Below are 24,744 nucleotides of genomic sequence, written 5' to 3' on the forward strand. Positions count from 1 at the left end.
TGCCCGACTGCTCCACTGATTTAAACATTTAGACTATGCTGGGTCTCACAGGCCTTACATTTTAGTGAGAAAGATACATATACATCTTTTCACCATTTTAATGCAATGAATGGTGACTATAGAACTATAGGGATGGATCTTTGGTCCCTGATAATTCTGTTAATGGATACTGTCTGAGAGGCTGAAGTCTATAAGCCAGCTTTAAAATTTAAAGGGGTACTCCAGAGGAAAAAAGTTTTCAAATCAACTGAAGCAGTCTGGCAAGTTATACAGATTTGTAAATTACTTGCATTTAAAAATCTGAAGCCTTTCAGTACTTATCTGCTGCTGTATACTACAGAAAAATTGTGTAGCTCTTTCCAGTCTGACCACAGTGTTTTTTTTTGCTGCCACCTCTGTCTGTGTGCCTCGGACAGTTCCTGACACAAACAGAGGTGGCAGCAGAGAGCACTGTGTTCAGACTGGAAATTACTACACAATTTCCTCTGGAGCTGCTGATCAGTATTGGAAGGATTGAGATTTTGTAAATAAAAGTAATTTACAAATCTTTTAACTTGCTGTCACCAGTTGATTTGAAAACATAAATTTTTATTCTGGAGTACCACTCTAAATTTACCGCCAAATGCGGCCCCTCCCCTGATTTGATACTGTCTCTCTAGAGGAAAACATTATAAAAATAAAAAGCAGCCTTATAGTAAGGATCCATCTTTTATTATGGACTCTATAGTCCAGGATATGTATATCACCGATTACTTTCTAGACTCGATGCAAGACAATATTAGGTGAAGATTGGATTTCAGTCTCTAGATGCAGAAAAGTTACTTTCTATTCAAAACAGACAGCAGAGATCTTGATAGTGGCGAGGAACTGAACAAACTAGATAAAAAAAAATCTATAAAACTGCAAATTAACAGGATGAATAAACCTAATTTCCATAAAACTTAAGAGTAAAATAGTTGATAAATTCTAAAGCGGTTTAACACTATACTCCCTGGAGAACAGGCACATCTAGGTGCCTGTTATCACCGAGCCGACAGTGGATACCCTAACCCTCTCGTTTGCCCTCCTCCCTCTCCTCCCATGGTACTGTATGTCAGGAAATCATTCCCACTTACACAAATGAGGAATAATTGATTTAAAGAAGCCATCTGTTTATATACAGAGAGAATCAGCTCAATTAAGAAGGATCTGTCCCTCTCGATAAGAGCGCATCTCTCTGCCCCCGTGGAAGGGACGTTTCGTGCCCAGAACACGTCCTGGAAGAATCACAACAAATTAGAGACTGGATGAATGATTGTGGCATTAACTAGTTACCCAACGCCCATGGGCTCTTCAAATTAAGACTAAAGACTCTGCTCGCAGCCACCTCCGGAGAGCCGCCAAGGTCACAGGGTCACCATAAGTAGGTTCATCGTTAAGAGCTGTAGCAAATTGTATCAAATTGTTATCTCTGTGCCATATCGAACTATTTACTGGGAAGACTGTCGCCAGGGAAACTGCAAAAAAAAATCTTATACTTCTGTGGAGTGGGCAGCGACAAGAGCAACACACCATGTAACGCTAAAAAGGCGAACCAGGCGACATCCATATAGCAGTGATAAGCGTTATAAAGCCTGGGGGGGGGGGGGGGGGGAATCAATAAAATAGTCACAGCGATAACAAATCTCTCTTGCCCTGATTGCTACAGTGTATCAGCGCAGGGGAAACATTTTGGTCAGGAGCAAAGGTTGTTTAGACTGCAAAGAATTGTCTACAAACCCTCGGCTGTATGAAGCATTTTCTACTGTGCATAAATAGTTACAACTCAGAAATAGATTAATAGAACACATTTCCAGGTGATTATTTTGGGGAGGAGGCATCTCTTAAAGCCTCTGCTTGTCACCTCCCAAGCACTGCTCCCCCAGCATTGGCCCGCTGATCCCCTGGGCTAATCTATGATTATCCAGATAATGCTGCCATTATCTTCATTCCTGACATTATCCAAGTCGCTATATACTGGAGCGTTCATGTTTTTTAAAAAGTTCATGTTGAGGGCAGAAATCATTTGTGGAAAATGGGACCTTATATGATGATGGGGGGCCGTCTCCTGACACTTAATGGGGTCTGTTATACTATTGAGCCTGGTTTACATGCAAGTCAGCATGAATTTCAGACCGCCTTCAGTTAAAAGCAGTCAGAGTGCTTGTAGTATACTGTTATTTAGCTCCAATACCATGTGGCCATTTACAAAAACTTTACTGTATCTCAGCTGCAATGTGTGAATGCAGACTTGTGAAGAGGCAGCTTACCGTGCCATTGTTGTAAGGGTAGTGCCCGCAGCATCTGTGAATGGGCTGTTAAAAGCTGGAACCAAGTGCAATAACACGCATGCTTCTGTCTGTCACTTTAGCTCTTGCATGGACAAAGAAAGGGGGGCAGAGGTGTCCATGTTTTGACAATCCTTTCCATCTAGGTGTAGATTTCCAGAATATTGTTACTTAAAGGACTACTCCGGTGGAAAACTTCTTTTTTAATCAACCGGTGCCAGAAAGTTAAACAGATTTGTAAATTACTTCTAATACAAAATCTTAATCCTTCAAGTACTTATTAGCTGCTGAATACTACAGAGGAAATTTTTTTCATTTTGGAACACAGAGCTCTCTGCTGACATCATGACCACAGTGCTCCCTGCTGACATCTCTGTCCATTTTAGGAACTGTCCAGAGTAGGAGAAAATCCCCATAGCAAACATATGCTGTTCTGGACAGTTCCTAAAATGGAAAGAGATGTCAGCAGAGAGCACTGTGCTCATGATGTCAGCAGAGAACACTGTTACAAAAAGAAAATAATTTCCTCTGTAGTATTCAGCAGCTAATAACTACTGGAAGGATTAAGATTTTTTTAATAGAAGTAATTTACAAATCTGTTTAACTTTCTGGCAACAGTTGATAAAAAAAAATAAAAAATAAAAAGTTTTCCACCGGAGTACCCCTTTAACCTTTATTTTTCCTGCCCCACAGTACAAATGTGAAGAACAGATAATTACCTCTAACACAACCAGGCAGAGACCTGCAGAATGATCCCTGACCACTAGTTATTTATACTTCATTGTACAAGGATTTACAGATTCTCTGCTTGTAATAATTGTAAGAAAAGACATAAAAAAATAAAACAGTCTTTCGGCAAAGGGGGGGGGGAAGGGGGTGTTTGCTTTGTGGTTGGGTGGGGGAGGAGGGAATAATTTATTTACTTAATGGAGGAAAGCAAGATGGGAAAATGCTGTACTCGTGGTAGTGTTAAAGCTGTATTGTTTGATTCTGGCAGCGCTCCCAGCACAGACTGGATGTCAATTGGCAGGAGACCAGGTCAGGCTTCTAGAAACCAGGCAAATGGCTGAGAGGTGCCAGGGAGCAGGGGGTTAGCTCCCAGAGATTAACCCTTGTATCACACAGAGTCCTTACACAAACCAAATAGCGGGGACAGAGGTCCCATTAGAGGTTATTCACACAAGTGTCTGCTCCATGTTTTGTCATAAAGAGGCGGGGTTAAGTTATTCTGAATTACAGGCACAAATTCACACACATATATGCATGATGGCTCAGAGTGAATGAGGGATCCTGTCACAGACATTAGGCCGCCATACTGATGCCTGCAGGGAGGAGGCAGGAACATGCAGTCTCTGCCGGGTTATTATTGGAGGCAATCCCGCTTACAAACATAGATAATCCAATAATAACAGCATGAAATGCTTCATAATGCTGCACACGATCACAGCTCTACTACTTTATTTTACTGTTGGTTTTGAAACTTTTTGTTTCATACTAATCATAATAGTATCATGCTACTGCTCAAGGTTTGTGCCATACTGTACAGCGTCACTGAGGATAACAGGGCTGGAGAAATACGGTAATACTCTACCGTTCTACTTGTCCCGCACCAAATGGTTCACAAATTCTAATGATGTGGAAATAGGCCTAAAAGAATCAGCCTAAAATTACCACTAAGCATTATAAACAACTAATTCATTACGTACACGTACATTATTGATCCTCATTAAAGACAACCTGTGGTCACGTCTACCAAATTTTCTGGTAAGTACAGATAAGGTCGCTGGTCACGTGAGCTTATGCCTACTGAGCGCTCACGTGACCAGCGATCATGAATATTCAAATTCACCCGGCAGGCCCACCTCCAGTGCGCAATTCAGCAAAGATAGAAGCGGAACTTCGAAGGGACACCACACCGGACTGAAGGTACGTATTTAACTCACTGACCCCACATTGGCATTGGGTTTAGTGTGGGTGAACAGGATGACTGTTTTCCTTTAAAGGAGTATTCCAGCGCAAAATAACTTATCCCCTATCCAAAGGATAGAGGATGAGTTATAGATCACGGGGGGTCCGAGCGCTGGGGCCCCCCGGGATCTCCTGGACAGGGCTGCGGCAGTCTGCAGGAAGTGAAGTTTCGTCCTCAGCAGAAATCCGCGGCAGACACGCCCCCTCCATGTATCTCTATGGGGTACATGGAGGGGGCGTGTCGGCCGCCGCATCATGCGGGAAAGGAACGCCCCCTTTCCAGAATACTGCCGCGGCCCCGTCAAGGAGATCCCGGGGGGCCCCAGTGCGCGGACCCCCCGCGAGCTATAACTCATCCCCTATCCTTCGCATAGGGGATAAGTTATATTGCACTACAGATCTCCTTTAAAGGGGAACTTCAGTGGAAACAAATAGAAAACAAATGTTTTCAAATCAACTGGTGCCTGAAATTTAAAGGGGTATTCCAGGAATTTTTTTTATTTGACTATGCTCCAGGGGCTGTAAAGTTAGTGTAGTTCATTGTATAGTGTCTGTACCTGTGTGTGATGGTTTTCTCACAATTCTTCTGTGATTTTCACTCCAATATTAATTTTACCAGCATACAAAATGACTGTTGTCTCGGATTTTTCCCAGGTTGTAATGCTGCCGAGACCTGACTCACTAGTCAGCTGATCAGAGGGAGCCTGTCTGCTTCAATGGGTTGAGTGATCGCTTGGTGGGAGAGAGATCAATCTGCAACTAATACAACCGCTGTAGGCACCCTGATTGAAAACCACACTGATTTGAATGGATGCAGCTCATTTATGTTTCAATGGGTGGGGTGGCTGATGTGTGGGAGGGAGGAAAATGGAATTGTGGGATTTGTAGTCAAAAAAAGAAAAGTCAAACAGGAAATACTAGTTCACAAACAGCTATCCATAGTGTTATGTAATCTCACAACATAGTGATTTAGCCCCAAGACAAGAGCAAATCCTTCCTAAGCCATGTCCATTACTGTCTGCCAGGTATGTACTAAAATCACCTTATGCTGGATAACCCCTTTAAATAGATTTGTAAATGACTCCTAATAAAAAATCTTGATCCTTCCAGTACTTATTAGCATCTGCATAATACAGAGACATTTGTGAATTTCTTTTCGGTTTGACAACAGTGCTCTCTGCTAACACCTAGCCCGTCACTGCCTCTGTACACTCCTTCTTCTCGGAAATTCGTAGTGTCTTTGAGGAACCTGCCCGAGCCTCCTCTGCTGAGACTGCCCTGCTGAACCTGGTCCAGGGTAATTCTTCCGTTGGCGAGTACGCCATACAATTCCGTACTCTTGCTTCTGAACTATCCTGGAATAATGAGGCCCTCTGCGCGACCTTTAAAAAAGGCCTATCCAGCAACATTAAAGATGTTCTGGCCGCACGAGAAATTCCTGCTAATCTACATGAACTCATTCATCTTGCCACTCGCATTGACATGCGTTTTTCCGAAAGGCGTCAGGAGCTCCGCCAGGATATGGACTTTGTTCGCACAAGGCGTTTTTTCTCCCCGGCTCCTCTCTCCTCTGGTCCTCTGCAATCCGTTCCTGTGCCTCCCGCCGTGGAGGCTATGCAAGTTGACCGGTCTCGCCTGACACCTCAAGAGAGGACACGACGCCGCATGGAGAATCTCTGCCTGTACTGTGCCGGTACCGAACACTTCCTGAAGGATTGTCCTATCCGTCCTCCCCGCCTGGAAAGACGCACGCAGACTCCGCACAAAAGTGAGACAGTCCTTGATGTCTACTCTGCTTCTCCACGTCTTACTGTGCCTGTGCGGATATCTGCATCTACCTTCTCCTTCTCTACTATGGCCTTCTTGGATTCCGGATCTGCAGGAAACTTTATTTTGGCCTCTCTCATCAACAGGTTCAACATCCCGGTAACCAGTCTCGCCAGGCCCCTCTACATCAATTGTGTTAACAATGAAAGATTGGACTGTACCATACGTTACCGCACGGAGCCCCTTCTAATGTGCATCGGACCTCATCAAGAAAAAATTGAGTTCTTGGTCCTCCCCAATTGCACTTCCGAAATTCTCCTTGGACTACCGTGGCTCCAACGCCATTCCCCAACCCTGGATTGGTCCACGGGGGAGATCAAGAGCTGGGGTACCTCTTGTTTCAAGGACTGCCTTAAACCGGTTCCCAGTACTCCCTGCCGTGACCCTGTGGTTCCCCCTGTAACCGGTCTCCCTAAGGCCTATATGGACTTTGCTGATGTGTTTTGCAAAAAACAAGCTGAGACTCTACCTCCTCACAGGCCTTATGACTGTCCTATTGACCTCCTCCCGGGCACTACTCCACCCCGGGGCAGAATTTATCCTCTGTCCGCCCCAGAGACTCTTGCTATGTCTGAGTACATCCAGGAAAATTTAAAAAAGGGGTTTATCCGCAAATTCTCCTCTCCTGCCGGAGCTGGATTTTTCTTTGTGTCCAAAAAAGATGGCTCCCTACGTCCTTGCATTGACTATCGCGGACTTAATAAAATCACGGTAAAGAACCGCTACCCTCTACCTCTTATCTCTGAACTCTTTGATCGCCTCCAAGGTGCCCACATCTTTACCAAACTGGACTTAAGAGGTGCTTATAATCTCATCCGCATCAGGGAGGGGGACGAATGGAAAACGGCATTTAACACTAGAGATGGACACTGAGTATCTGGTCATGCCCTTTGGCCTGTGCAACGCCCCTGCCGTCTTCCAAGACTTTGTTAATGAAATTTTTCGTGATCTCTTATATTCCTGTGTTGTTGTGTATCTGGACGATATTCTGATTTTTTCTGCCAACCTAGAAGAACACCGCCAGCATGTCCGCATGGTTCTTCAGAGACTTCGAGACAACCAACTTTATGCCAAAATGGAGAAATGTCTGTTTGAATGTCAATCTCTTCCTTTCCTAGGATACTTGGTCTCTGGCCAGGGACTACAAATGGACCCAGACAAACTCTCTGCCGTCTTAGATTGGCCACGCCCCTCCGGACTCCGTGCTATCCAACGTTTTTTGGGGTTCGCCAATTATTACAGACAATTTATTCCACATTTTTCCACCATTGTGGCTCCTATCGTGGCTTTAACCAAGAAGAACGCCAATCCTAAGTCATGGCCTCCTCAAGCGGAAGACGCCTTTAAACAGCTCAAGTCTGCCTTTTCTTCTGCTCCCGTGCTCTCCAGACCTGACCCATCTAAACCCTTCCTATTGGAGGTTGATGCCTCCTCAGTAGGAGCTGGAGCAGTTCTTCTACAAAAAAATTCTTCTGGGCATGCTGTTACTTGTGGTTTTTTTTCTAGGACCTTCTCTCCGGCGGAGAGGAACTACTCCATCGGGGATCGAGAGCTACTGGCCATTAAATTAGCACTTGAGGAATGGAGGCATCTGCTGGAGGGATCAAAATTTCCAGTTATTATTTACACCGATCACAAGAATCTCTCCTATCTTCAGTCTGCCCAACGGCTGAACCCTCGCCAGGCCAGGTGGTCTCTGTTCTTTGCCCGGTTTAATTTTGAGATTCACTTTCGCCCTGCCGATAAGAACATTAGGGCCGATGCTCTCTCTCGTTCCTCGGATGCCTCGGAAGTAGAGCTCTCTCCGCAACACATCATTCCTCCTGACTGCCTGATCTCCACTTCTCCAGCCTCCATCAGGCAAACTCCTCCAGGGAAGACCTTCGTTTCTCCACGCCAACGCCTCGGAATCCTCAAATGGGGTCACTCCTCCCATCTCGCAGGCCATGCGGGCATCAAGAAATCCTTGCAACTCATCTCTCGTTTCTATTGGTGGCCGACTCTGGAAACGGATGTTGTTGATTTTGTGCGGGCCTGTACTGTCTGTGCCCAGGATAAGACTCCTCGCCAGAAGCCTGCTGGTCTTCTTCATCCTCTGCCTGTCCCCGAACAGCCTTGGTCTCTGATTGGTATGGACTTTATTACAGACTTACCCCCATCCCGTGGCAACACTGTTGTTTGGGTGGTCGTTGATCGATTTTCCAAGATGGCACATTTTATTCCTCTTCCTGGTCTTCCTTCAGCGCCTCAGTTGGCAAAACAATTTTTTGTACACATTTTTCGTCTTCACGGGTTGCCCACGCAGATCATCTCGGATAGAGGCGTCCAATTCGTGTCAAAATTCTGGAGGGCTCTCTGTAAACAACTCAAGATTAAATTAAACTTCTCTTCTTCTTATCATCCTCAATCCAATGGGCAAGTAGAAAGAATTAACCAGGTCTTGGGTGATTATTTACGGCATTTTGTTTCCTCCCGCCAGGATGACTGGGCAGATCTTCTTCCATGGGCCGAATTCTCGTACAACTTCAGAGTCTCTGAATCTTCTTCCAAATCCCCATTTTTCGTGGTGTACGGCCGTCACCCTCTTCCCCCCCTCCCTACTCCCTTGCCCTCTGGTTTGCCCGCTGTGGATGAAATAACTCGTGATCTTTCCACCATATGGAAAGAGACCCAAAATTCTCTCTTACAGGCTTCATCACGCATGAAGAAGTTTGCTGATAAGAAAAGAAGAGCTCCCCCCATTTTTTCTCCCGGAGACAAGGTATGGCTCTCCGCTAAATATGTCCGCTTCCGTGTTCCCAGCTACAAATTGGGACCACGCTATCTTGGTCCTTTCAAGATCTTGTGCCAAATTAATCCTGTCTCTTACAAACTTCTTCTTCCTCCTTCTCTTCGTATTCCTAATGCCTTTCATGTCTCTCTTCTTAAACCACTCGTCATCAACCGTTTCTCTCCCAAACTTATTTCTCCTACTCCTGTCTCCGGTTCTTCAGACATCTTCCCCGTAAAGGAGATACTAGCCTCCAAAAAGGTCAGAGGAAAAACTTTTTTTTTAGTGGACTGGGAGGGCTGTGGCCCTGAAGAGAGATCCTGGGAACCTGAGGACAATATCCTAGATAAAAGTCTGGTCCTCAGGTTCTCAGGCTCTAAGAAGAGGGGGAGACCCAAGGGGGGGGGGGTACTGTTACGCCGAGCGCTCCGGGTCCCCGCTCCTCCCCGGAGCGCTCGCAACATCCTCGCTACGGCAGCGCCCCGGTCAGACCCACTGACCGGGTGCGCTGCGATACCGCCTCCAGCCGGGATGCGATTCGCGATGCGGGTGGCGCCCGCTCGCGATGCGCACCCCGGCTTCCGTACCTGACTCGCTCTCCCTCGGTCCTGTCCCGGCGCGCGTGGCCCCGCTCCCTAGGGCGCGCGCCGGGTCTCTGCGATTTAAAGGGCCACTGCGCCACTGATTGGCGCAGTGGTTCCAATTAGTGTCTTCACCTGTGCACTCCCTATGTATACCTCACTTCCCCTGCACTCCCTCGCCGGATCTTGTTGCCCTTGTGCCTAGTGAAAGCGTTCCCTTGTGTGTTCCTAGCCTGTGTTCCAGACCTCCTGCCGTTGCCCCTGACTACGATCCTTGCTGCCTGCCCCGACCTTCTGCTACGTCCGACCTTGCTTCTGTCTACTCCCTTGTACCGCGCCTATCTTCAGCAGTCAGAGAGGTTGAGCCGTTGCTAGTGGATACGACCTGGTCACTACCGCCGCAGCAAGACCATCCCGCTTTGCGGCGGGCTCTGGTGAATACCAGTAGTGACTTAGAACCGGTCCACTAGCACGGTCCACGCCAATCCCTCTCTGGCACAGAGGATCCACCTCCTGCCAGCCGGCATCGTGACAATAGTTAGGTACGTGCCCATCTGACAGATTCAGGGATCACTCAGATGAACTAAAACACCCCATAACTGCAGAACGGGGGGCACTATTCTTCAGAGCTGTACTCACTATTCTGCTGGTGGCATAACTGTCAGCAAATATTATTTATCCTTTACTGATCCTGAGTTACATCCTGTACTTTACTCCAGAGCTTACATACTGTCTGCATTTACTATTCTGCTGGAGTCTACTGCATACATACATTACATTGTTTATCCTGTCATTTTGTACATTTGTAGATTGTACTGATCCTTAGATAGCTTCTACTATACTCCATAAATTCTATACTCTAGTGACCCTGAGTTACAGCCTGTATTATACTCCAAAATTGGAGGCGTCACTGTGTACATACATTACTTATCCTATGCAGTTCCCTGGTTGTTTCCTGCATTATACTCCAGAGTTGCCCTCAGCATCAGTACAGGAAAAGGCTGGGTTCACACCACGTTTTTGCAATACAGTTCCCGTATACGTTTTCAATTGGAAAACCGTACGGATCCATTTGAAAACTGTATGCCAAAAGATGCATCCGGTTGTGCCCGTTTTGTATCTTGTACAGATTTATCAGTTTTTTTCCCGTACTCCCATGTGAGTCAATGGGAACCGTACAGAACCGTATGTGCGTACGGTTCCATCCGGTTTGCACCATATGTTTTTTGACTTTTCTTGGAATTTCAATCAAAACAAGTGAATCTTTATTCATAATGGAGTGAAAAGTTAAAAACGTATATTTTTTTTTCTTAAAAAACATATGCAACCGTTTTTCAACTGTATATGGGTTAAAATTTGCACACACGTTTTGATACAGTTTAGTCCGGTTTTGAGGAATCTGTTTTTCATCACAAACCAGACATGGAACTGTATTGCCAAAACGTGATGTGAACGTAAGTAATGCCAAGTATACACAAGGACACTTCCATCAGAATAGTCGGTGCAGGTTTAGAATATAATCCAGGTTGTAACTAGAGATGAGCGAATTTACAGTAAATTCGATTCGTCAAGAACTTCTCGGCTCGGCAGTTGATGACTTTTCCTGCATAAATGAGTTCAGCTTTCAGGTGCTCCGGTGGGCTGGAAAAGGTGGATACATTCCTAGGAAAGAGTCTCCTAGGACTGTATCCACCTTTTCCAGCCCACCGGAGCACCGGAAAGATGAACTAATTTATGCAGGATAAGTTATCAACTGCCGAGCCGAGAAGTTCGTGACGAATCAAATTTACTGTAAATTTGCTCATCTCTAGTTGTAACTATCAGTACAGGATAAGTAATATAATCTATGTGGACAGTGAAACATCCAGTGGAATAGGGAAGGCAGCTCTGGAGTATAATCCAGGTTGAAGCTCAGGATCAGTGGAGATAAGTAATGTATGTACATAGGACATGCTGTAACTCCAGAGGACAGGGAAGGATGTGAGGGATTATAATCTGTGTACAGTGCAGCAGGCTATGCTGGCACCATATAAATACTGATGATAAATAATAGCAGAGGAGACACCTTGCTGCAGCTCGACAGTCGCCGCATTCTCCACACGACCACAGCTGCTGTAATCCAGTTAAGCGCCTGGAGCTGACCAGATGGTTTTCCTGAAGCTCTGGAAATTAACCCAGATGAATTTAATGGACAAGTCAAAGCGAAGACGCAGAGCTGTGAACTTCCCCCAACATCTCACAACGCTCTGCCATTAACCTTCAACAGCTTTATAAATGAGAAATATGATGCTCCTCCATCTATCAATTGCTCCGGAACAGTAAAAGAGAACTCCGCATCACACACCAAACGACTAAAAGCTTAGATACACTGGCTCTACAGACATACATGGTAGGCTTAGATCTGTTTCCCAACCAATGTGCCTCCAGCTGTTGCAAAACTACAACTCCCAGCATGCCCGGACAGCCTCCGGCTGTCCGGGCATGCTGGGAGGTGTAGTTTTCCAACAGCTGGAGGCACCCTGATTGGGAAACACTCGCTTAGATACACCAGTCCTGCTGTATTGCATCATTTCTCTGGTAAAATTCCTCGTGTGGTGACAGGGTTGTGGGTAATAACAGATTAAAGGGGTATTCCAGGCCAAAACTTTTTTTTATATATCAACTGGCTCCGGAAAGTTAAACAGATTTGTAAATTACTTCTATTAAAAAATCTTAATCCTTCCAATAGTTATTAGCTTCTGAAGTTGAGTTGTTGTTTTCTGTCCAACTGCTCTGTGATGACTCACGTCCCGGGAGCTGTCCAGCTCCTATGGGGATATTCTTCCATCATGCACAGCTCTCGCGGCGTGACATCATCATTGAGCAGTTAGACAGAAAACTTCAGAAGCTAATAACTATTGGAAGGTTTAAGATTTTTTAATATAAGTAAGTTACAAATCTGTTTAACTTTGATATATAAAAAAAAGTTTTTGCCTGGAATACCCCTTTAAGTATGTAAGCTTGACTCACATCAATCCAAACATGGAGTCTAAAGAGGTCCTGCAGCAGCTGATAAAAACCATATTTAGTTTCTTTTTCTGCCCATCAGAGGTTGCATTCACATCTCATTTTTACAATACGGTTCCCGTATCCAGTTTCAGTGAAAAAAACAAACTATGGAGCCGTATTACAAAAACCATATGCCACCCGTAGCATCCGGTTGTGTACGTTTTGCATCATTTATGGTTTTAATCATTTTTTTTCCCGTACACAAAACCGTAATCTACTACGGTTTTATGTTTGGGTGAAAAACTGGATACAACCCACATAAATGGTGGTCTATGGGAACCGTACTGAACTGTATGTGTGTACAGTTCCATCTGGTTTTGCAGTTTGCACATGCTCCGTGCACGCCGAAAGTTCTTCCCACAAATAGAACAATAAGAACTTTATTTAATTAAGGACAAATATAAAACCGTATCTGTTTTTTTCCCCTCAAAAAAACTTATTAAACCGTATGCAACCGGACATCCGTTTTCAAACAGTATACGGTTTAACCCCTGAAGGATGCAGCCCATTTTCACATCGTACAATTTACGGTAAAAATGACATGTGTTTTTTATTCTTTGGGTCAATATGATTAAAATGATACCCATGATAAACATACTTTTCTATTACTGTTGCATTTTTAAAAAAAATCGAAAACTTTTTAACCAAATTAGTACGTTTAAAATCCCCCTATTTTGAAGACCTATAGCTTTTTCATTTTTCCGTATAAGCGGCGGTATGAGGGCTCATTTTTTGCGCCGTGATCTGTACTTTTTATTGATACCATATTTGCTTATATAGAACTTTTAATCAATTTTTTATAAAAAAATTTGGGAATAAAATGTTATAAAAAAGCATCAATTTTGGACTTTTTTTTAATTTTTACGTTAACGCCGTTCACCGTACGGTATCATTAACATTTTATTTTAATAGTTCATATATTTACGCACGCGGCGATACCAAATATGTATATAAAATATTTTTTTAACACTTTTTGGGGGTGAAATAGGGAAAATGGGACAATTTACATTTTTATTGGGGGAGGGGGTTTTTCACTTTTTTTTTTACTTTATTTTTTTACTTTTATTTTTACACTTTAATAGTCCCCATAGGGACTATATGTAGCAATCACTCAATTGCTAATCCTGTTCAGTGCTATGTATAGGACACAGTACTGATCAGCAATATTGGTCATCTTCTGCTCTGGTCTGCGGGAAGGCAGATCAGAGCAGAAGACGCCGGGAAGGCAGCGGAGGCAGGTGAGGGGACCTCCGTCTGCCGTGCTGGATGATCGGATGGCAGCGATGCGGCCGATCCGATCATCCATTTTAGTGACCGCGATGTTGCAGATGCCGTGATCTGTATTGATCACGGCATCTGAGGGGTTAATGGCGTACATCCGTGGGATCGTGGCCAGCAGCCGGGACCTGCCGCGCATGATCCGGGCATCGCTCCGATGCTCGTGGCTGTGCTTAGGATGTAAATGTACGTCCTGGTGCGTTAAGTACCACCTCACCAAAAGGTACCTTTACATCCTCCGTCGTTAAGGGGTTAAAAACGTACAGAGATATATATGGTTGTATACGGTTCGGTCTGGTTTTGAGACCTACTTTTTTTTATTTAAAAAAAACCTGATACAGGAACCGTATTGCGAAAACGAGATGTGAATGCAGACTTACTCAGGAATGTGTTGGTTCTCTGTTTTTTATGGACAGGATGAGAAGGGGGGGGGTTAATGCTTTAATAATACCCCCCCACGGTACTATTCAATGAAATAATTAATTGGGTGGGCCCTGAATGGGTTAATAGCTCCGAGCGGAGGGTGTTTTCTTTAATGTCATTCCCCTTCCAGCGGGTCGGAAGGGACACAGTGAAAATATAATGACACTGAGTCTGAGGTATAACAAACTGCTGCAAAGTGTTTACGGTGGAAATGGAAAAGAGCCGCCCCCCCCCTCGCTGTATTGTTCCAGACGCCTCGTATCCCCCCTCCTCCTCGCATTGGGGAGGCAGAGCTGGGTTTTATGTCTTTCACTCCTCGCCAATTAAACGCTGCGCAGGCAGGTTCAGGAGCCGCTCGTTAGGACGAGGAGCTCGGAGAAAGCGTTTACCTCCAGGGTGCGGCGTACAATGGGGAGAGAGAAGACGTGCTGCGTTAACAGCTATACCCACCCCCAGCCCCGCTTGCTAACGCACGCACTCCCCTCCTCGTCTGAGCACTAACGTCAAAGAGATTAAATCCGCTCGCGTACAAGTTCGAGTCAAAGCAAAGAAAAGCCTTCGAGATTTGCTGAAAGAGACGCTTAACACTTGCAGGGAAGGCACAGCCACTTTTTCATGTGTGTCGTTTCAAATTCAGGGCTGCGCTACAATGTTAGGGAGGAGGAGGGGTGGGGGAAGTATCGTGCCCTACAGGGGGTGGGGGGCATCAAACAGAAACAGAACATTTAGTCGGGGGTGTCTGAGGTATCTGGCAGTGTCTATGGCCTAAGATAAAACACTAGATCATTGTTTCCCAACCAGAGCGCCTCCAGCTGTTGCAAAACTACAACTCCCAGCATGCCCAGACAGCCAAAGGCGGTTTCTGTATCAGGTTTTTTGTAAAATAAACGTATGTCTCAAAACCGGACCGAACCGTATACAAATGTATATACCTCTGTACGGTTTGAAAACGGATGTCCGGTTGCCTACGGTTTAATACGTTTTTTGAGAAAAAAAAAAAAGGATACGGTTTTATGTTTGTTCTTAAGTAAAGTTCTTCTTATTCTATTTGTGGGTAGAAATTTCGTGTGCACTGAGCATGTGCAAACTGCAAAACCGTATTGTGCAAACCGGATGGAACCGTACGCACATACGGTTCAGTACGGTTCCCATAGACCACCATTTAAAAAAAAAAAAAACGTATACGGGTTGTATCCAGTTTTTCACCCGGACATAAAACCGTAGTAGACTAGTTTTGTGTATGGGGAAAAAAAAAAACGATAAAACCGTACATGATGCAAAACGTAAACAACCTGATGCAACCGTTTTCTATGAAATGTCTATACATACGGTGTGCAATACAGTCCCATAAGGTTTTTTCACCGAAACTGGATACGGGAACCGTATTGTAAAAACGAGATGTGAATGCAACCTCTGATGGGCAGAAAAAGAAACTAAATATGGTTTTTAACAGCTGCTGCAGAACCTCTTTAGACTCCATGTTTGGATTGATATGAGTCAAGCTTACATATTAATCTATTATTACCCACAACCCTGTCGCCACACGAGGAATTTTACCAGAGAAATTATGCAATACAGCAGGACTGGTGTATCTAAGCGAATGTTTCCCAACCAGGGTGCCTCCAGCTGTTGCAAAACTACAACTCCCAGCATGCCCGGACAGCCGGAGGCTGTCTAGGCATGCTGGGAGTTGTAGTTTCGCAACAGCTGGAGGCGCTCTGGTTGGGAAACATTGCAATAGACTAAGACGGTTTTCGGTTTTATGTAAGGAGTCATGTTAAATTCTTGAATGTTAAATTCTTCCCTGAGATTCAGTTCCTCACTGTTATAAAGAACCCTACCTGATGTCAGTGAATAAAAAGCTTAACCCCTTAAAGGGGCACTGTCAGATATAAAAACTTTTGATATGTTGTAAAGCATGCAAAACCAATAGGTTTTGCAATTGCTTTCATAAAAAAAAAAAAGTCAGTATTTCATACTGAAAAAGCCAAAGAACTGCCCCCTGGGATACATACTAGACCTGCTGTGTCCACTTGTCATCACCTAGGTCATGGACAAACTTCATGATTGACAGGTCTGCAGATCCAAAGCTGCTGCTTGTGTGGAGAGAAGGGGGGGGGGGGGGGGGCAGCACACTACTGCCATGACTGAGCAGAAGACTGAATGGAGGATTTCTTTATTTAAAAAGTAAGTGTCCCTATATATATATATATATATATATATATATGGATATATCTAAACTGCTCAAAAAAATAAAGGGAACACTAAGATAACACATCCTAGATATGAATGAATGAACTAGTGTTACGCCGAGCGCTCCGGGTCCCCGCTCCTCCCCGGAGCGCTCGCTACACTCTCCTCACTGCAGCGCTCCGGTCAGATCCACTGACCCGGGGCGCTGCGATACTGCCTCCAGCCGGGATGCGATTCGCGATGCGGGTAGCGCCCGCTCGCGATGCGCACCCCGGCTCCCGTACCTGACTCGCTCTCCGTCGGTCCTGTCCCGGCGCGCGCGGCCCCGCTCCTTAGGGCGCGCGCGCGCCGGGTCTTTGCGATTTAAAGGGCCACTGCGCCGCTGATTGGCGCAGTGGTTCCAATTAGCCTAATCACCTGTGCACTTCCCTATATCACCTCACTTCCCCTGCACTCCCTCGCCGGATCTTGTTGCCATTGTGCCAGTGAAAGCGTTTCCTTGTGTGTTCCTAGCCTGTGTTCCAGACCTCCTACCGTTGCCCCTGACTACGATCCTTGCTGCCTGCCCCGACCTTCTGCTACGTCCGACCTTGCTTCTGCCTACTCCCTTGTACCGCGCCTATCTTCAGCAGTCAGAGAGGTTGAGCCGTTGCTAGTGGATACGACCTGGTCACTACCGCCGCAGCAAGTCCATCCCGCTTTGCGGCGGGCTCTGGTGAAAACCAGTAGTGACTTAGAACCGATCCACTAGCACGGTCCACGCCAATCCCTCTCTGGCACAGAGGATCCACTACCTGCCAGCCGGCATCGTGACAACTAGTTGAATGTGCTGACAAGAAAATCACACAAATTATCAATGGAAATCAAATTTATCAACCCATGGAGGTCTGGATATGGAGTCACACTCAAAATCAAAGTGGAAAACCACACTACAGGCTGATCCAACTTTGATGAAATGTCCTTAAAACAAGTCAAAATGAGGCTCAGTAGTGTGTGTGGCCTCCACATGCCCGTATGACCTCCCTACAATGCCTGGACATGCTCCTGATGAGGTGGCGGATGGTCTCCTGAGGGATGTCCTCCCAGACCTGGACTAAAGCATCCGCCAACTCCTGGACAGTCTGTGGTACAACATGGCATTGGTGGATGGAGCGAGACATGATGTCCCAGATGTGCTCAATTGGATTTAGGTCTGGGTCCAGTCCATAGCATTAATGCTGAACCCAGGGGCGACTGCACCAGCATATGGTCTCACAAGGGGTCTGAGGATCTCATCTCAGTACCTAATGGCAGTCAGGCTACCTCTGGCAAGCACATGGAGGGCTGTGCAGCCCCCAAAGAAAGTGATCCTCCTGCTCCTCCTAGCACAAAGGCGGAGGTAGCGGTCCTGCTGCTTGTTGTTGCCCTCCTATGGCCTCCTCCACATCTCCTTATGTACTGGCCTGTCTCCTGGTAGCGCCTCCATGCTCTGGACACTACGCTGATAGACACAGCAAACCTTCTTACCACAGCTCGCATTGATGTGCCATCCTGGATGAGCTGCACTACCTGAGCCACTTGTGTGGGTTGTAGACTCTGTCTCATGTTACCACTAGAGTGAAAGCACCGCCAGCATTCAAAAGTGACCAAAACATTTGCCAGGAAGCATAGGAACTGAGAAGTGGTCTGTGGTCACCACCTGCAGAACCATTCCTTTATTGGTGTTGTCTTGCTAATTGCCTATAATTTCCACCTGTTGTCTGTTCCATTTGCACAACAGCATGTGAAATTGATTGTCAATCAGTGTTGCTTTCTGAGTGGACAGTGTGATTTCACAGAAGTGTGATTGACTTGGAGTTACATTGTGTTGTTTAAGTGTTCCCTTTATTTTTTTGAGCAGTGTATGTATTTGTATATACCTGTGAAAATATGAAGTGAATGTGTGTGTTACAGGGGGACTACAATCCTATGCCTCCAGCTGTTACAAAACTACAACTCATAGGATCTGTGGGCATGCTGGGAGCTGTAGTTTTGCAAAAGATGTAGGCACACAGCTTGTGTGTATAGCATAAAACCAGAAAGGAAAGTGTTACTGCTCACAGAGCAGTGAGGGAGAGGGAGTGGTCATCAAGGCACAATTGTTTATTTATTTTTTTGTTTGTTTATTTATTTAAAATTGGGAAAACCACTGTAATTCAAAGCTATCATTATTTAAATGGGTACTCCAGTAGAATTTTTTTTTTTTTAAATCACCTGGTGTTAAAAATTTTTACAGACTTGTAAATGACTTCTATATAATAATCTTATAGGGGTACTCTGCTGCTCAGCATTTGGAACAAACTGTTGCTGAGCAGCGGAGCACCCCTTTAACCCTTCCAGTACTTCTCAGCTGATGTATGTTCCAGAGGAAGTTGTACAGGAAGTTCTTTTCTTTTTGAATTTCTTTTCTGTCTGACCACAGTGCTCTTCCATGTCAGGAACTGTCCAGAGTGGGAGCAAATCCCCATAATAAGCCTCTTCTGCTCTGGACAGTTCCACACAGACAGAGGTGTCAGGAGAGAGCACTGTGGTCAGACAGAAAAGAACTATACAAATTCCTGTGGAGCATACAGCAGCTGATAAGTACTGGAGGAAGGATTAAGATTTTTAAGTAGAAGAAATCTACAAATCTGTTTAACTTTCCGGCACCAGTTTATTTGAAAACAGTCTGGACAATCCTCTGTAAGCTCAATAGTCTGGAGTCCAAATGGATACATTTTCCCCTCCATTAAATACATTGTGGCATAGATCATTTTGAGGTATATTCCTTTAACAGATGAAACCTCCCTTAAATTTAAAGGGGTTATCCACCATAAGGTGATTTTAGTACGTACCTGGCAGACAGTAATGGACATGCTTAGGAAGGATCTGAACTTGTCTTGGGGCTAAATGTCTATGTTGTGAGATTACCATAACACTGTGTCTAGCTGTTTGTGAACTGGTATTTCCTGTTTTCATTTTCTTTTTTTGACTACAAATCCCATAATTCCATTTTCCTCCCTCCCACACATCAGCCATCCCACCCATTGATACATAAATGAACTGCATCCATTCAAAAGACCTGTGGTTTTCAATCAGGATGCCTACAGCTGTTGCATTAGTTGCAGATTGATCCCTCCACCCATTGAAGCAGACAGGCTCCCTGTCATCAGCTGACTAGTGAGTCAGGTCTCGGCCACATTGCAACCTGGGAAAAATCTGAGACAACAGTCATTTTGTATGCTGTTAAAAATAAATATTGGGGTGAAAATCACAGAAGAATTGTGAGAAAACCGTCACACACAGGTACAGACACTATATTATCAACTACACTAACTTTACAGCCCCTGTAGGATAGTCAAATAAAAAAAATTCCCAGAATACCCCTTTAATTTATCATCCATAGTCCATAGTCAGTAGGCCTGCAGGCCTTGGTACTAGGAGATGGGCACAATTAAAATAGGCTACACTTCTTTTATTTGCCAGGATATTCTGCTGCGTGGCTGAAGTCACTGACTGCACTTCTGTGTGGGGCAAAATGGGTGAACAAATCCTGTGCAGAGGAAAAGTTGCCCACAGCAACAAATCAGGTCACTTCCTTTATTTTTCAGAGGCCTTTTCAAAAATAAAGACGATGATTGGTTGCTATGGGCAACCGGTCGACTTCATCTGCACAGGTTTTGATAAATGATTCATTATAATTAAAGTGCAAGTCTAGAGTTGGGCTATGTGCACATGTCAGAATGTCCGCACAGAAAATCTCAGTGAGGACATTCTGCAGACTGAGGGCATTGGCGTGACATGCAAGGCAATACATTCCACGCAGAGTCCACAGAAAGAATGGACCTGTTCATTTTATTCTGCTAACATCGGAATTTGAATTTCTGCACCACATGTTTACGGCACGGAAATTCTGCTATGTGCACAGTGCAGCAGAATCCCTTTGAAATCAATGGGACTCTGCTGCTGCGGAATCTCTGTGTGGAATTCCAATGCGAAAATCAACACGGAAATTCTGGCATGTGAACATAACCTTGCTCTCCCACCGATTCTGAAAAGTTTGGCGTGGAGAGGTGCTGCTGAGGCAACTGTACAATGCCCAGTGAGTTCTGTGCATGAGTCCTATTCTAATTAATAAAACTCGTGCACAGAACTCACTGAGCATCAATATGGTTGCCTCAGCAACTGTACCGTCCAGCATCTCCAAAGTCTGTCCATGTCGTACATTGCAGAATGGGATGTTTAGCAACTCTGTACTAGTCTTTCCAGAAGCCCGACTGGAGGAGGTCAGACTTCAGCTTCTCATGTGGCCCCCAAGTGAAGCTGCCCAAATTTAAGTAAGGTAGTATGTTGTGCAGGCCTGATTTAAAGGGTAGCACATGAGTGGTTTATATATAACCCAAGTAACAGCTGAATCTATATTGATACCAGCCTAGTACAAAGCCAATGAAGATCACCAATATCCAGTGGCTTTAGTAAAAATGCAAGTCCATGAGATTGATTAAAGGAAACAGGTCAATGAAAGAGAAGTCCGATATGAAGGCATCATGTTATAGAGAGCTGGAGTTTTGTGGCAAAAGTTTTAGGATTCGTTTACACCTCTACAAATTTTGGTCTACGTAGGCAAGAGGGCAAGACTAATAAATGACTGACCGTTCTCTCTACATGCATACACACAGATAGCTGTCAATCACTGAGCAGGACTGCACATTTGGCTATTTAGCCCAGAATGAACATAAGATTTACATCAATAATGACAATTTATTATAGAAATTTTCATACAAAACTATATATCAATCTGCTCAGTTCCTCCAGCCCTATAACATACAGCCTGCAGAATGGACTGCATGTTCAATGTGAACAGTTTCCCTTAAGGAATATTCCCTTTGAGTGCAGTTTCAGATTTGCAAGGGGTTCAAAAACACGTTTCTCTTACCCTGGGGAGAATCCCAAACCTCAGATTTATTTGCTGGGTCACCATCCTTTAAGGGGCTGTATCAATATTTCCAAATCTCTATTTCTTTCTCATATTTGTCTCTCTTGTAACATTCTCACATTTACAGTATGTCAAATAAGTGAGTAAATATTTTTGTAAATATTTTATTATACCTTTTCATGTGACAGAACTGAATGGCACTCTACTACAATGTAAAGCACAGCCATTAATGCCTAAACCTTTGCAACAAAAGTGAGTACACCCCCTAAGTGGAAATGTCCAAATTAGGCCTGATTAGCCAAGACCCTGAAACTTAGATGGGGAACTGTGGGCAAGACCATACAGCAGTTCCACTCAGAACAGGCCTCACCATGGTAGACAGAAAAGAAGTTGAGTGCACACGCTCAGCGTCATTTCCAGAGATTGTTATGGGGAAATAGATATATGAGTGCTGCCAGCCGTGCTACCAGCCTTGCTGCAGAGGTTGTAGGGGTCAGCAGATTGGTCTACATGGCAGAAGACAAGTGACTGAGAACAAGGATTACTAAAACCATGTCCTGTGGTCCGATGAGACCAAGATAAACTTATTTGATTCAAATGGCGTCAAGCTTGTGTGGCAACAATCAGGTGAGGAGTATAAAGACAAGTGTGTCTTGCCTACAGTCAAGCATGGTGATTGGAGTGTTATGGTCTTGGGCTGCATTAGTGCTGCTGGCACTCATGCAGCCCCAGTGCTCTTATCTCTCTCTCTCATATCCATCTTACATCTACGCAGCCCTCTCAATTTGCTTGGACACAGGCTGGGAGATGGATTAATAAAATTTTATTCACATTTCCCATGTCAACACAAAGAGCTGTTACCCTATTCAAAATTTAACATTAACCAATTGGGGATGTAGGGTTTTCCAGTTTTTGAACTTTAGTTTTTTCCTCCTTACCTTTTAAAAATCGGAACCCTTTCAATTTTGCAGCTAAAAATCCATATGAAGGCTTATTTTTTGCACCATCAATTCTACTTTGTAATGTCATCAGTCATTTTACCAAAAAACGGCGAAACAGAAAAAAAGATCATTGTGTGACAAAATTGAAGAAAAAACGCCATTTTGTAACTTTTGGGGGCTTCAGTTTCTACAAAGTAAATTTTTCGATAAAAATAACACCTTATTTTTATTCTGAAGGTCCATACGATTAAAATGATACCCTACTTATATAGGTTTGATTTTGTCGTACTTCTGGAAAAAATCATAACTACCTGCATTTATACGTTTAAAATTGTCATCTTCTGACCCCTATAACTTTTTTTTATTTTTCTGCGTACTGGACTGGTATGAGGGATCATTTTTTGTGCCCTGATCTGAAGTTTTTAGCGGTACCATTTATGTATTGATAGGACTTTTTGATCACTTTTTATTCATTTTTTTATGATGTAAAAAGTGACCAAAAATACGCTATTTTGGACATTGGAATTTTTTTGTGTGTACGCCATTTACGATATATTTTTATAATTCGGACATTTCTGCACACAGCAATACCACATATGTTTATTTTTATTTACACAATTTTTTTTTTTAATTGGGAAAAGGGGGGTGATTCAAACTTTTATTAGGGAAGGGGTTAAATGATCTTTATTCACATTTTTATTTTTTGCAGTGTTATAGCTCCCATAGGGACCTATAACACTGCACACACTGATCTTTTACATTGTTCAATGGTTTCTCATAGGAAACCATTGATCAATGATTCTGCTGCTTGACTGCTCATGCCCGGATCTCAGGCACTGAGCAGTCATTCAGCGATCAGACAGCGAAGAGGCAGGCAGGGACCCTCCAGCTGTCCTGTAAGCTGTTCGGGATGCCGCGATTTCACCGCGGTGATCCCAAACAGCTCCCTGAGCTAACCGGCACTGCTTTACTCACTTTAGATGCGGCGTTCAACTTTGAACACCACGTCTAAAGGGTTAATAGCACGTAGCGCCGCCATCAATGCCACACGCTATTAGCCACGGGTCCCGGCCGTTGTTAGAGGCCGGCCCAACCCACTATGATGCGGGGCCACGCCGTGGCCCGCGTTATAGACAGTGAGCGGGCTGAGGGCGTATAGGTACGCCCTCCGTCCCCAAGGAGTTAAAGGGGTACTTCGGTGTAAAACTTTTTTTCTTTATCAACTGGTGCCAGAAAGTTAAACTTATTTGTAAATTACTTCTATTAAAATATCTTTACCCTTCCAGTACTTATTAGCAGCTGTATGCTACAGAGGAAATTCTTTTCTTTTTGAATTTATTTTTTGTCTTGTCCACAGTGCTCTCTGCTGACACCTGATGCCCTTATTAGAAACTGTCCAGAACAGGAGAAAATCCCCATAGCAAACCTATGCTGCTCTGGACAGTTCCTGATACGGGCATCAGGTGTCAGCAGAGAGAACTGTGGACAAGACAAAAAAGAAATTCAAAAAGAAAATAATTTCCTCTAGCATACAGCTGCTTAAAAGTACTGGAAGGGTACATTTTTTTAATAGAAGTAATTTACAAATCTGTTTAACTTTCTGGCACCAGTTGATAAAAAAATAAAAAAATAAATAAAGTTTTCCACCGGCATACCCCTTAAACCCCTTAATGACTCAGCCCATTTGGTCCTCAAGGACAATTTTATTTTTACGTTTTTGTTTTTCCCTCCTCACCTTCTAAAAATCATAACTCTTTTATATTTTCATCCACAAACTAGTATGAGGGCTTTTCTTTATTCTGTGGGTCAATAAAATTATACCCATGATTACATACTTTTCTATTATTGTACCGCTTGAAAAAAAAAATTGCTAAGTTTTTAATCAAATTTGTACGTTTAAAATCCCTCCATTTTGCTGACCTATAACTTTTCAATGTTTCCGTATAAGCGGCGGTATGAGGGCTAATTTTTTGCGCAGTGATCTGTACTTATTTTTATACCACATTTATACCACATTTTAAACTCAATACATTTTTTTAGCAATTTTTGTAGAATAAAATGTTAAAGCATCAATCTTGGACATTTTTCTTTTTTATGTTTACGCCGTTCACCGCTCAGGATAATTAACATTATATTTTAATAGTTCGGATATTTACGCACGCGGCGATACCAAATATGTTTATAATTTTTTTTTATTTTTTTTTTTTTACAGTTTTTGGTGGTAAAATGGGGAAAAGGGGACAATTAGCATTTTTATTGGGGGAGGGTATTTTTGAAAATGTTTTTACTTTATTTTTCTTGCTTTTATTTTTACACTTTAATAGTCCCCATAGGGGATTATTTACTGAAATCAGCTGATTGCTAATACTGTTCAGTGCTATGCATAGGACATAGCACTGATCAGTATTATCGGTCATCCTCTGCTCTGGTCTGCTCGATCTCGGACCAGAGCAGAAGATGCCGGGAGACGAACGGA

The 24,744-nt window shown here is 43.9% G+C and overlaps 1 protein-coding gene across 3 annotated transcripts in view; it reads right to left on the reverse strand.

Moving 5' to 3' along the window:
- The window catches only part of GSE1 (Gse1 coiled-coil protein), a 510,276-nt gene that overhangs the window by 344,590 nt on the left and 140,942 nt on the right, over positions 1-24,744 (reverse strand). Inside the window, exon 1 of one of the 3 annotated variants that reach the window (XM_056525518.1) lies at positions 11,518-11,559. The exons of the other annotated variants lie outside the window; for them this stretch is intronic. Coding sequence (XP_056381493.1) covers positions 11,518-11,544 — 27 coding nt within the window. The 5' untranslated portion in view covers positions 11,545-11,559. Of the gene's footprint in view, positions 1-11,517; positions 11,560-24,744 lie in introns of those variants that run through there. 3 annotated transcript variants of the gene reach the window in all.

Source organism: Hyla sarda, chromosome 6, assembly GCF_029499605.1.
Source record: "Hyla sarda isolate aHylSar1 chromosome 6, aHylSar1.hap1, whole genome shotgun sequence".
Taxonomy (NCBI): domain Eukaryota; kingdom Metazoa; phylum Chordata; class Amphibia; order Anura; family Hylidae; genus Hyla; species Hyla sarda.